This window comes from Danio rerio, chromosome 8 (genome assembly GCF_049306965.1).
Source record: "Danio rerio strain Tuebingen ecotype United States chromosome 8, GRCz12tu, whole genome shotgun sequence".
In the NCBI taxonomy this organism is placed as follows: domain Eukaryota; kingdom Metazoa; phylum Chordata; class Actinopteri; order Cypriniformes; family Danionidae; genus Danio; species Danio rerio.
Window position 1 is genome coordinate 1,422,901 of NC_133183.1, and position 13,256 is coordinate 1,436,156.

General features: G+C 33.3%; 1 protein-coding gene across 1 annotated transcript; it reads left to right on the top strand.

Moving 5' to 3' along the window:
- Window positions 1-294: 294 nt before the first annotated feature.
- Window positions 295-5,150, top strand: sprb (sepiapterin reductase b). Its single transcript, NM_001128790.1, is given in 3 exon segments — window positions 295-656; window positions 1,235-1,525; window positions 4,718-5,150. Coding segments are annotated over 3 exon segments (819 nt in total). The 5' UTR covers window positions 295-319; the 3' UTR covers window positions 4,909-5,150.
- Window positions 5,151-13,256: the final 8,106 nt, after the last annotated feature.

Below are 13,256 nucleotides of genomic sequence, written 5' to 3' on the forward strand. Positions count from 1 at the left end.
AAGCTTGTTGAATCTACAACATGAGGATTAAAGCAGCTCTGAAGGCAAAAGGGAGTCCAACTTGGTACTAACTAATAAAGTGGCTGGTGATTAATTCGATATATATATATATATATATATATATAGCTAGTTTTCCAATGAGGTCAAGGGTTTTGTTATCGCAGAACACATCAACAGAACACAAGTTTCACACACACCCTCATGCATGGCTCCATCAAAGCTCTGTTGTGTGTGTGTGTGTCTAATCCATCAGTTCCTCAGCATATAAAGCTCCTCTCTCATCATCAGACCTCAATCATCATCCGAGAGCGTGTGAGCTATGGACAGCGTGTTGTGCAGCGAGCGTAGGGATCTGGGCCGTGCGGTGTGTGTGGTCACCGGAGCGTCGAAAGGCTACGGCCGGACGCTGGCTCTGCAGATCAGCTGTTTACTGAAGCCGCGCTCCGTCCTGCTGCTGGTGTCCCGAACCGCAGACCAGCTCAACCAGCTGAAGCAGGACATCGTGAGTCTGCACGCGGCACACACTGATCTGCAGCTGGACGTGCGCTGTGTGCAGGCCGATCTGCAGGAGCCCGACGGCGTGCAGAAGACCATACAGGAGACCAGAAACACTCTGAGCACTGATATAGAGCATCTGCTGATCATCAACAACGCAGGTCAACATTATACTTGAATATGTGTGCGCAATGTGTGTGTGTGTGTGTGTGTGTGTTTGCATTTATATATGCGTGTATTCATCTATACATTGCTTGTACTGTGAAGAAACAATCTTGTCAGGGTGGCTCAGTGGTTAACACTGTCACCTCACAGCAAGAAGGTCGCTGGTTCGAGTCTCAGCTAGGTCATTTGGCATTTCTGTGTGGAGTTTGCATGTTTTCCCCGTGTTGGCGTGGGTTTCCTCCGGGTGCTCCGGTTTCCCTCACATGCACTATAGGAGAATCGATGAACTAAATTGGCTGTAGTGTATGTGAGTGAATGAGTGTGTCTGGGTGTTTCCCAGTACTGGGTTGCATCTGGAAGGGCATCCACAGTGTAAAACGTAGGCTGGAATAGTTGGTGGTTCATTCCGCTGTGGTGACCCTTGATAATCAGAGACTTTGCTTAAGGTATATGAATGTGTGTGTGTGTGTGTGTGTGTGTTCAGCGTCTCTTGAGTGTGTTGTTTGTTCACTGACCTATCTAAAGTGTGTGCGTGTGTGTGTATTTAAATGTATGCATATATGTGTGTGTGTAGCATCTCTGGGTGACGTGTCCCGCTGTGCTGTGAGCTTCACTGACCCGTGTGAAGTGTCCCGGTATCTGGCTCTGAATGTGAGCGGTGTGTTGAGTCTGACGGCGGGGATCCTGCAGGCGTTTCCTCCAGCGGTCGGCCTGCGCAGGACGGTGGTCAACATCAGCTCTCTGTGCGCCCTCAAGCCCTTCCCCTCATGGGTGCTGTACTGCACGGGGAAAGCGGCCCGAGACATGATGTTCAGGGTGCTGGCGGAGGAGGAGCCCGACCTCAGAGTGCTCAGCTACGCCCCTGGTGAGACACACACACACACACACATACACACAATTAATAATAATAATATAATATAATAAAATGGGTTATTAAATATTTATTGAGCATGCAATAATAAAATATAGAAAAGAAAAATTACATAGAAAGTCATTTAAAAATACAACTAAACATATTATTAATTAATGAGCAAGAGTTTATAAAACATGTAAACATATATTACAATATATAATATAACATATTATATTATATTACATGCTTTAAGAACATAAAACATGTCATATTAAAAATTTAAAAAGTGAAATTATAAAGAAATAGTAATTTAAAAGTACAATAAAACATGTTATTTCTTAGTGAGCGTGCAATATTAGAATATAAAATGGTGTAATGTTAAAAATGACAAAGAAATAGACATTTAAAAATACAATTAAACGTATTTTTAATTAATTGAGCATGCAACGTTAAAAATTAGAAAGAAATACTTGTTCAAAAATAGAATAAAGCATGTTAATATTGAATTAATAAGCATGGATTATTAAAATATAGAATGATATAATATTAAATAAAGAATAATCAAATGCCAAAGATGAGCTGACTTTAAAGTAAAATAAAACATAAGATTAATTAATTGAGCATGTAATATTAAAATATTGAATGATTTAATGTTAAAAATGACAAAGAAATAGACATTTAAAAATACAATTAAACATATTATTAATTAATTGAGCATGCAATGTTAAAATATAGATTCCATGTAATATTAAAAATTTGATAGAAATACTTGTTTTAAAAAAAATAAAGCACGTCATTGATGAATTAATGTGTATTGATTATTAAAACATAGATATGCATGTAATATTACAAATTTTAAAAGTGAAATTATGAAGAAATAGTCATTTAAAAGTAAAATAAAACATAGAATGGTGTAATGTTAAAAATGACAAAGAAATAGACATTTCAAATACATGCTCATATTTTTAATTAATTGAGCATGCAACGTTAAAAATTATAAAGAAATACTTAATAGTAGAAATACTTAATAAAACTTAATAATACTTAATTCTATTCAAAAATAGAATAAAGCATGTTATTATTGAATTAATAAGCATGGATTATTAAAATATAGAATGATATAATCTTAAACAAAGAATTTTTAAAAATCCAAAGATTAGCTGCCTTTAAAGTAAAATGAAACATATTATTAACTAATTAAGCATGCAACGTTAAAATATAGATTCCATGTAATATTAAAAATTTGAAAGAAATACTATTTAAAAATAGAAAAAAAGCATGTTATCAATGAATTAATGAGCATGGATTATAAAAACAGAGTGCATGTGATAAAAAAATTGAAAAGTGAAATTATGAAAAAATAATAATTTAAAAGTAAAATAAAACATGTTATTACTTAATAAGGGTGCAATATTAAATTATAGAATTATCTAATATTAAAAATTACAAAGAAATTTAAGACATTTAAAAATACAATTAAACAATTAATTAATTGAGCATGCAATAGTAATATATAGAAAGAAAGACTTGTTTGTAAAGTAGAATAAGTGTGTTATTAAAGAATTAATGAGCACACAATATTAAAATGATGTAATATTAAACAAAGAATAAAATGACAAAGATGAGCTGACTTTGAAGAAAAACAAGCAGACAATATTAAAGAATTATGTAATGTTAAAAAATTCAAAGAAATAGACATTTAAAAATACAATTAAACATATTAATTAATTAATGAGCATGAAATGTTAAAAATTAGAGATAAATATTTGTTTAAAAATAGAATAATTATTAATGTATTAATGAGCATGAATTATTAAAGCAAAGAATGCATGTAACATAAAAAAAATTGAAAAGTGAAATTATGCAGAAATGGTCATTTAAAAATAAAATAAAACAGGTTATTACTGAATGAGCGTGCAATATGGAAATAAAGAATGATGTATAGTGTTAAAAATGACAAAGAAATAGACATTTAAAAATACAATTAAACATATTAAGTAATTAGCATGCAACGTTAAAATATAGATTCCATGTAATATTAAAACTTAGAAAGAAATGCTTGTTTAAAAATAGAATAAAACGTGTTATTAATGAATTAATGAGCATGGATTATTATAACATAGAATGCATGTAATAATAAAAAATTAAATTAAGAAAAAAAAATAGTCATTTAAAGGTAAAATAAAACATGTTATTTCTTAATTGAGCATGCAATATTAAAATATAGATTCCTGGAAATTAATTAAATGTTATTGCCGAATTAATGAGCACGTATTATTAAAACAGAATGAGGTGATATTAAACATAGACTAATAAAATAACAAAGATAAGCTGACTGAACAGTAAAATAAAACATGCTATTACTTAATGAGTTTGCAATATTAAAATAAAGATGTAATATAGAAAATAAGATAGAAATTTAAAAAAACAATTAAACATATTATTAATTTTTGATCATGCAATATTAAAATGTAATATTAAAAAATAGAAAGAAATACTTGTTTAAAAATATAATTAAACATGTTTTTAATTAATTAGAGCATGAAATTTAAAAACAAAAAATACATGTAATATTAAAAAATTTAAAAAGTGAAATTATATAGAAAGAGTCAATTAAAATGATTAAAACAATGAAACATATTAATTAATTGCAATATTAAAATATAAAATCCAAGTAATATTAAAACCTAAAAAGAAATACTTGTTTAAAAATAGAATAAAGCGTGTTATTAATGAATTAATGAGCATGGATTATTAAAATATAGAGTGATGTAATGTTAAACAAAGAATAATAAAATGACGAGGAAATGATGATGTAAAAATATAATTAAACATGTTATTATTTAATGAGCGTGCAATATTAAAATATAGAATGGTGTAATGTTAAAAATGACAAAGAAATAGACATTTAAAAATACAATTAAACATATTATTAATTAATTGAGCATGCAACGTTAAAATATAGATTCCATGTAATATTAAAAATGAGAAAAATACTGGTTTAAAAATACAATAAAACATGTTCATGATAAATTAATGAGCTGGGATTATTAAAATATCGAATGATGTAATACCAAACAAAGAATAATACAATGACAAAGATGAGCTGACGTAAAAGTAAAAATGTTATTGCTTAATTAATGAACATGCAATATTAAAGTAAAGCATGCATGTAATGAATAAATAAATGAACTGTGTGTGCAGGGCCTCTGGACACTGACATGCAGCTGCAGGCACGCTGTTTTTCAGGTAATGTAGAGCTGCGGCGCTCTTTCTCCTCCATGTTTTCTGACGGTCAGCTTCTGTCCTGCGAAGAATCCGGAGCAAAACTCATGAAGATCCTGCTGGACGACCAATATCCGTCAGGTGCTCATCTGGACTACTATGAGCTCTAGAACCTGCCGCTCCGGCCTGTGCAGACATACAGCTCAAGACACAATTATTAGTTATTCTGTGAATTTCTTCTTCAAATATTTCCCAAATGATGTTGAACAGATTCAGGAGTTGTTCACAGTGTTTCCTCTAATATTTGTTCTTCTGGTGAAAGTCTTGTTTGTTTTATTTCGGCTAGAATAAAAGCAGTTCTTAATTGTTTAAAAGTCATTTTAAGGTCAATATTATTAGCCCCCTTCAGCAATATTAGTTTTGGATTGTCTCCAGAATAAACCACTGTTATACAATGACTTGCTTAAATATTAAATACTAAATTTAACAAGAGGGTGAATAATTCTGACATTTCTAATCATAATAGTTTAATAACTCATCTCTAATAACTGATTTATTTTCTCTTTGCCATGATGACAGAGTATATTATTAGAGATATTCTTCAAGACACTAGTATTCAGCTTAAAGAGACATTTAAAGGCTTCACTAGGGTAATCAGGGTAAAGTTAGTGTAATTAGGCAAGTCATTGTATAACAGTGGTTTGTTCTGGAGACAATCCAACTCTAATATTGCTGAAGGGGGCTAATAATTTTGCATATAAATTTTTTTTTTATTAAAAACTAGCCAAACTAAAAGACATAGGACTTTCTCCTGAATAAATAAATATTATAGGAATTACTGTGCAAATATCTTTGCTCTGTTAAACATCATTTAGGAAATATTTTAAAAAGATTACCAAATTTTTGACAGGAGGATGAATAATTTTGACTTTAACTGTATATAACAATGATGCACATTTTATTTTTATACTCATTTTAGGTGCTGATCTTATAATAGAATACATGTTTGGTGCTAGATTGCTAAAGGAGAAACACAAATAGAAAAGTAAATCCTAGATTGAAAAAATTTTAAAAAACAATAATAAAACATGCTACAAAAATAATAAAAATTTAGTTTAGTTTAGTAAAATTTAAATGTAAAAATGCCACTTTTGTTTTTATAAAAATGTCAAATATGACTTTTGTTAAAGAATATTTTATTTTAGTTTTTCTTTCTTCAATTTATGTATTATTATTATCATATTTTTATCTGTTTTTTGTATGGTTGATTTTTATATTAATTATTTAGTAGGAAAAATGAATGAAACTAAAAAGAACTAAGATGACAATGAAATACGCATTAAAAACTCAAATAAATTTCTAAAATATATTAATAAATAAATCAAATCAATTAAATTAATTTAAAACAGTTCACTTTAAATTAACAAACATGCAAAAGATGTGTTTAATGTTCAATTTGTGGAACTGATGGACGATATTTTAAAACTGTTAAAGCAGAAAAATAAATTAAAAAGTAAATACTCATTTTAAAAATAATAAAATAATAATACTTAAACATTCTATAAAAACATTGTAGTTTGTAGTTTAACTTTAAATGTAAAAATGTCAATTATGTTTTTATATAAATACCAAATATGACTTTTGTTTAAGTGGTGGATATTATTTTAAGTGTATTTCTTTTTAGTTGATTTATGTATAATTATTGTTAGATTTTTTATGCAGTTTTTATGTTTTTTATATTTATTTTTAGAAAGAAAATAAGACAAATGAAATACTCATTAAAAACTCAAATAAATTACAAAAATATATTAATAAATAAAACAAATCAATTAAATAAATTTAAAACACTTCACTTTAAATTAACAAACATGCAAAAGATGTGTTTAATGTTCAATTTGTGGAACTGATGGACGATATTTTAAAGATTGAAAAGCAGAAAAATAAATAAAAAAGTAAATACTCATTTAAAAAATAATAAAAGAATAATACTAAAACATGCTATAAAAATAACACATGAAAAATTTTAATATTGTAGTTTAACTTTTAATTGTAAAAATTGCAATATTGTTTTTATATCAATGCCAAATATGATTTAAAGAGGTGGAAATTATTTTGTTTTTTCCTTCTTAAGCGTAATTTTTAGTTGATTTATGTATTATTATTGTTGTATTTTTATGCAGATTTGATGTTTTTTCTATATTTATTATTTAGAAAGAAAAATGACATGAAAAACTCATAAAAACTCAAATTCATTCCAAAAATATATTAATAAATGTGTAATTTTGAGACATTCAGTAACCTGTAAATGTAAAAAATTGCAAAGCACGTATTTACAGCAATGTTAAATTTGACTCTTGTTGAATTGATGGACATGATTTTATATTATGTATATTTGTCTTAAGTGTTTTGAGTTCATTTTCAAGTGTGATCTTATTCATTTATGTATTGTCATTATATTATTATTATTGTTGTTGTTTTTTGTTTTTACATTTTTTGTACTTTTTTAAACCACAAATTATTTAGAAAGGCAGAAAATATGAATTAAAAGATAAATAAAACATTTTAAAAAGAAAATAAAACATGTTATAAAAATAATGAGCAAATATGTAAAATTAAAATATTTAATAAACCAAAATTTTTTAAATCTTTGTTTATGTTGTTATAAAAATGCCACGTTTGAGTGTTGTTTATTTGATGCACATGGAAATATTAAACAAGTATGTTTAAAAATAAAAAAATGTTGTAAAATGAAATCAAATTTAACTCGAAATGAAATGTAAAATATAGACTGGTGCTATTTTATATGAGAAATAAATGAGTGTCGCTGCATTGCTGGTGTTGTCAATATTATTATGAAAGCATTTGAGGACCTCTAGTGGCCATCAGATAGAACACACCTGCACACACAAACACACTAACATTGAAAAACATTCTCAGAACAACTTTCAGGATTTATAGACACTGCTGAATTAATAAATTTGACCAAAACCATAAAACTAAAATCATTTTTGTTACTTGAGATATATATATATATATAAAACCCAAAAATACAGACATTTTTAAACACATAATGACAAACAATAAACAAAATTACTAAAATTGTATATTCATTTAATTCTTAGTAGTTTTTTGTTACTTTTTGTTTTTCATTTATTCATTCATTTTCTTTTCGGCTTAGTCCCTTTATTTATCAGGGGTCGCGACAGTGGAATGAACCGCCAACTACTCCAGCATATGTTATTACACAGCGGATGCTCTTCAACCCAGCACTGGGAAACACCCACCCACTGACCTGTACCGCATGTGTTTGGATGTGTCGGAGCACCCGGAGGAAACCCACACCAACATGGGGAGAACATGCAAACTCCACACAGAAACACCAACTGACCCAGCTGGGTCTTGAACCAGCAACCTTCTTGCTGTGAGGTAACAGTGCTAACCACTGAGCCACCATGTTTATTTTTAGTGCTGGTCAAAGATTATTTCTTGATTAATCGCATATAAAATAAAAGTATTCAAGACAAATAAATGGCAGCATGATGGCGCAGTAGGTAGTGCTGTCACCTCGCAGCAAGAAGGTGGCTGGTTTGAGCCTCGGCGGGGTCAGTTGGCGTTTCTGTGTGGAGTTTGCATGTTCTCCCTGCGTTCACATGGGTTTCCTCCGGGTGCTCCGGTTTCCCCCACAGTCCAAACCCATGCGGTACAGGTGAATTGGGTAGGCTAAATTGTCCGTGGTAGGCTTGGGCGGTAATATGGTACACCGCGGGATCTAAAAAAAGCAACGATTTCAGTTTCAACCCCGTTATATCATCATAAAAACAATGCACTAATATAGGAGACAAGTATTAAATATTAATTATTTAACGCCTAAAAATGTGTATGCGGGATTGTCATCACGGGAGAGTATGGAGGAGAGAGAGAGAGAGGTGAGGTAAGATGGTGAGTCGCGCACCAAGTGACCTGGGGCCTCATGTACAAAGACTTGCGTGGAAATCTTACTAAAACATTGCGTACGCACAAAGCTGTAAATGTGCGTACGCAGAAAAAAATTCAGGGGCCTCATGTATCAACGCTGCGTACGCACAAAAACTTTGCGTACGCCAGGTTTCACGCTCAGAATCGCTCACGTTTGGATTTACTAATGATGAACTGAACGTGGGAATGTGCGCAGCTTCACGGCAGCTTTCTGGCAGGCGTACGCACATTTTTTGTGCGTGTCTGTTTTATTTCCATTGGCGACTCCTAGAGGCAGTTGTGTTAAATTGCTCTCTACAAAGTGTCTGAGCCTTGCAATGGCAGCTGTATGAGACGGGTTCAGCAGGTATATAAGGTTTCCATACCATACAGTTGACCAGCCAAACATTAAAGCACAATTTGCAGCGGTCGCCTGTTTTCCCAATGTAATCTGAGCGATCTACCGCACGCACATTGCTATAAAGACACTATCTGAAGATGAATTTGCATGCGTGAATCAGAAACATTTCCATTCAATAAATGTGCAAATAAAATATGATGCTTATTGATATGAACTTATTGATGATTCCTACTTGTCTTTCTCGTGATAAATAGTTGGCAAAATCTGATATGTAGCGGGGGAAAAAACAAGAAAGAGTTTATTAGACGCTGGATTCGAGCTGCGTTCATGCTCGAACGTATCAATTCACGATCACAAGCGTCTTACGAGCGCGCCACTGAGACTGCTAGGCGTCTTGTAACATTTTACAGATATAAACCACACTATGTCTTTTTTTTAATGCACTCACTGCGATATGTTCAGACCCAACTGTGTTGACCGCATCAGCTAAACTCTCCCACTCTATTTTTTTCTTTTGTTGTTAATTCCGAAGAACAAACTTGCAAATAACACCGCTTTTCTCCGGTCTACCTCCGAAAGCAGCACCTCCATTTCACATTCTGTTCAAAGTTTCTCTTTTTGCTTGCTTTTTCCATTGCTTTTTCGTTGGGTTTTGCCATTAGCATAGTCATTAGCATATTCATACGGGGGAGGAGGCAGGGAGGGGTTTTGTGCTTGTGCATGTTGCGCTCAGTTTCACGTTCTTTCGGATGTACAAAAGAATATGCGTGGGGTTCGGCGTACGCAGTGTTTCATACATCTAAAATTTTTTCTGCGTACGCACATTTACAGCTTTGTGCGTACGCAATGTTTTAGTATGATTTCCACGCAAGTCTTCGTACATGAGCTACCCCATCTGTATTAAAGATCACCGAGAACAAAAACAAAGCACAGAAACATGTGACACAGTCCCATAAATGTCCAACTTTGAGGAGGAGGTTTGACGTTATCAAAATTTGGATGCCGCCCAAGCCTAGTCCGTAGTGTTTGAGTGTGAATGAGTGGGTTTTTCCCAGAGATGGGTTGCAGCTGGAAGGGCATCCGCTGTGTAAAACATATACTGGATAAGTGGGCGGTTCATTTCGCTGTGGCGACCCCTGATTAATAAATGGACTAAGTTGAAAAGAAAATGAATGAATTAATTAATTAAATAAATAATAATAATAAAAGGATCGACTTACAGGCCAATTCTGTCACATGACAAGCGAATCCTCGTCATATGACTGCGCTCTCTCTGATGGAGCTGAAGGTTTCCATGGCAACAGCTGTGTGATGATGTCATTGGCAAATTTGTGAATGGAGATGAGAGCCGAGCGCTGGAGAGATGAGCTGAAAAACTAAACATTTCCATAAACACAAACACTCATGCATTTTAGACCCTTTATTAACTAGTAAAGGTGTCTGTAAATGATTAAACAAACACATGAAATGAAAAGTGAAAAGAACGAGCAGGATCTAAGAGGATCTAAACACAATCTAAGATTAATAGATGTGAAACGAACAAAAATATGTAAATCATAAAAATGTTTTATAAAAACAAATGTAATAAACACTTTAATAATGTACACCTGTAAACCCCAAACATCCCAAATGATGTTTCGCAAAGCAAGGAAATGTTCACAGTATGTCTGATAATATTTTTTCTTCTGGAGAAAGTCTGATTTGTTTTATTTGGTCACAATAAAAGCAGTTTTTAATTATTTATGAACCATTTTGAGGTCAATATTATTAGCCTCTTTTAGCGATATTTTTTTTTCTATAGTCTACAGAACAAACCATCATTATACAATAACCTGCCTAGTTACCCTAATTACCCTAGTGAAGCCTTTAAATGTCACTTTAAGCTGTATAGAAGTGTCTTGAAGAATATCTAGTCTAATATTATTTACTGTCATCATGACAAAGAGAAAATAAATCAGTTATTAGAGATGAGTTATTAACACTATTATGATTCGAAATGTGCTGAAGAAATCTGCTCTCCGTTAAACAGAAATTGAGGAAAAAATTATACAGGAGGGCTAATAATTCAGTGGGAGCTAATAATTCTGACTTTCACTTTTTATATATATATGTGTGTGTGTGTGTGTGTGTGTGTGTGTGTGGGCGAGGCAGTGGCGCAGTAGGTAGCGCTGTCGCCTCACAGCAAGAAGGTCGCTGGTTCGAACCTCTGCTCAGTTTCTGTGTGGAGTTTGCATGTTCTCCCTGCCTTCGCGTGGGTTTCCTCCGGGTGCTCCGGTTTCCCCCACAGTCCAAACACATGCTGTACAGGTAAATTGTGTAGGCTAAATTGTCTGTAGAGTATGAGTGTGTGTGTGAATGTGTGTGTGGATGTTTCCCAGAGATGGGTTGCGGCTGGAAGGGCATCCACTGCGTAAAAACTTGCTGGATAAGTTGGCGGTTCATTCCGCTGTGGCGACCCTGGATTAATATAGGGACTAAGCCGACAAGAAAATGAGTGAATGAATATATGTGTGTGTGTGTTTGTGTGTGTGTTCACGGACACCGATACTGACTATAAGGTTAAGGGTGTTTATTATAATTATTATGATTAAAATGTAAAATGTAAGAAAAATAAAAAAATAAAAACAGTACGAAGCATTTGAGTGCGAATCATTACCTTTTTTTGTTTATTATGATTACAAAAAACATTTGTTATATTAGCAGTATCTAAAAATCATAATTATATATTTTATTTCAAGCTATACTTACCCATTTGTGTTTTATTTTATAAGTGTTGTACACTTAAGATTTTAATGTTAAACTTTTGGTTTAAAAATTCTCCAAAACGCTTGAGAATAATAAAAAAAAAAAAAAAGTTCAATAAATAAATAAACATGAGCAGTTTTGCTCTCTGTAAAGCATACCTGTCAACCCTCCCGTTTGTCCCGGCATTCTCCCGTATTTTACAGTTCTATCCTGCTATTATCCCGTAAAGGTTTTTCCTGTGTTTCTCCCGTATTTTCAGTCTTTCTCTGAAGGGTGGCAATAAACATCACAGAGCCGTTCCTCCCTATACGCAACCCATACCGCCGAACCACCAGGGGACGCCCCTCGCTCTTAAATGTGAGTCTGTTCTGTGCTTTCGGTTTGTTTAGGGATGAAAACACTTTGAAATAAACATAAAACAGTGTGATTCCCTTCATTTTTATTACAGGTGCCGTCTCCCCCTCAAATGCAATCCTCAAAACAGTCATATAGCAGTGCGTGACTGTCAGCTGACGCGCTCCTTAGTGATAAACAGACTTGTGATTTGAAATGGAGCGAAGGTCTGGGAGTTGGGTGCGTGTTTAAACAGACATATACACATAATTAATAGTATAACAATGTCTAAAGAAGGCAATCTTGGTGTTTTTTTAAACACAAGTAATTTCGTCCTAAATGAGCATAAACAGTTAGGGAAGCAATCGAATGCCTTCATAATAACGCTAGACATGTGCATTTTTAAAGAGACACCTGTTATCTAATGTAATCTAATGAAGGAAATCTAAAATAAATCATCCATTCGTTGCTCTTTAATCAGAATGTGCAAGTTATACAGTGAAGAAACGACTAATGTGGTTATTGTGGTTATTTTTATAATCCTGAATGATTGTAGCATGTCAGACTGCACCAACATGGCTCTCATGTCACACTGTAACGTTCAACGCTTGACAGAGGGCGTGTCTATAGTTGGGGCTGACGCGATCGTCATAGCAACGTCAGCCAATGAAATTAGTCAGCAATCGGGTCAGCAATTTGGATTTCCCAAATTAGTCTCAGATGACAAAATTGTGGCTGAAATCTCATAGTGTGAGCAGCGCTTTAGTTCAACCCGGGCTCATTGTGGAAACGTAGCCCTGCGGACGTTTCTGCGGACCGTGAGATACGTATTCGAGCGGTTTTTGTTTTCGGGGAACCGGGAGCGTGCGCCCTTCGCGTCCGCGCTGTTCTCGCGCGAAAAGCCGCCGGATCAGCCGACCCGGCCGCCCTCCTCTTCCTCCTCCTTCTCCTTCCCTAAACCCAAGTGATGGTTTGCAAAAGCAGTCCAGGAAAAAAAAAGAAGCAAAAGCCCTCGTGTTCGATTTCGACCGCGTTTTCGGATCCCGCCGCGTTCTCGCCCTTATTTTTCAGATTCTGTTTTTCATCTTAGCTGATTTCTGGAACCGCTGTTCCCCGGACTCGATC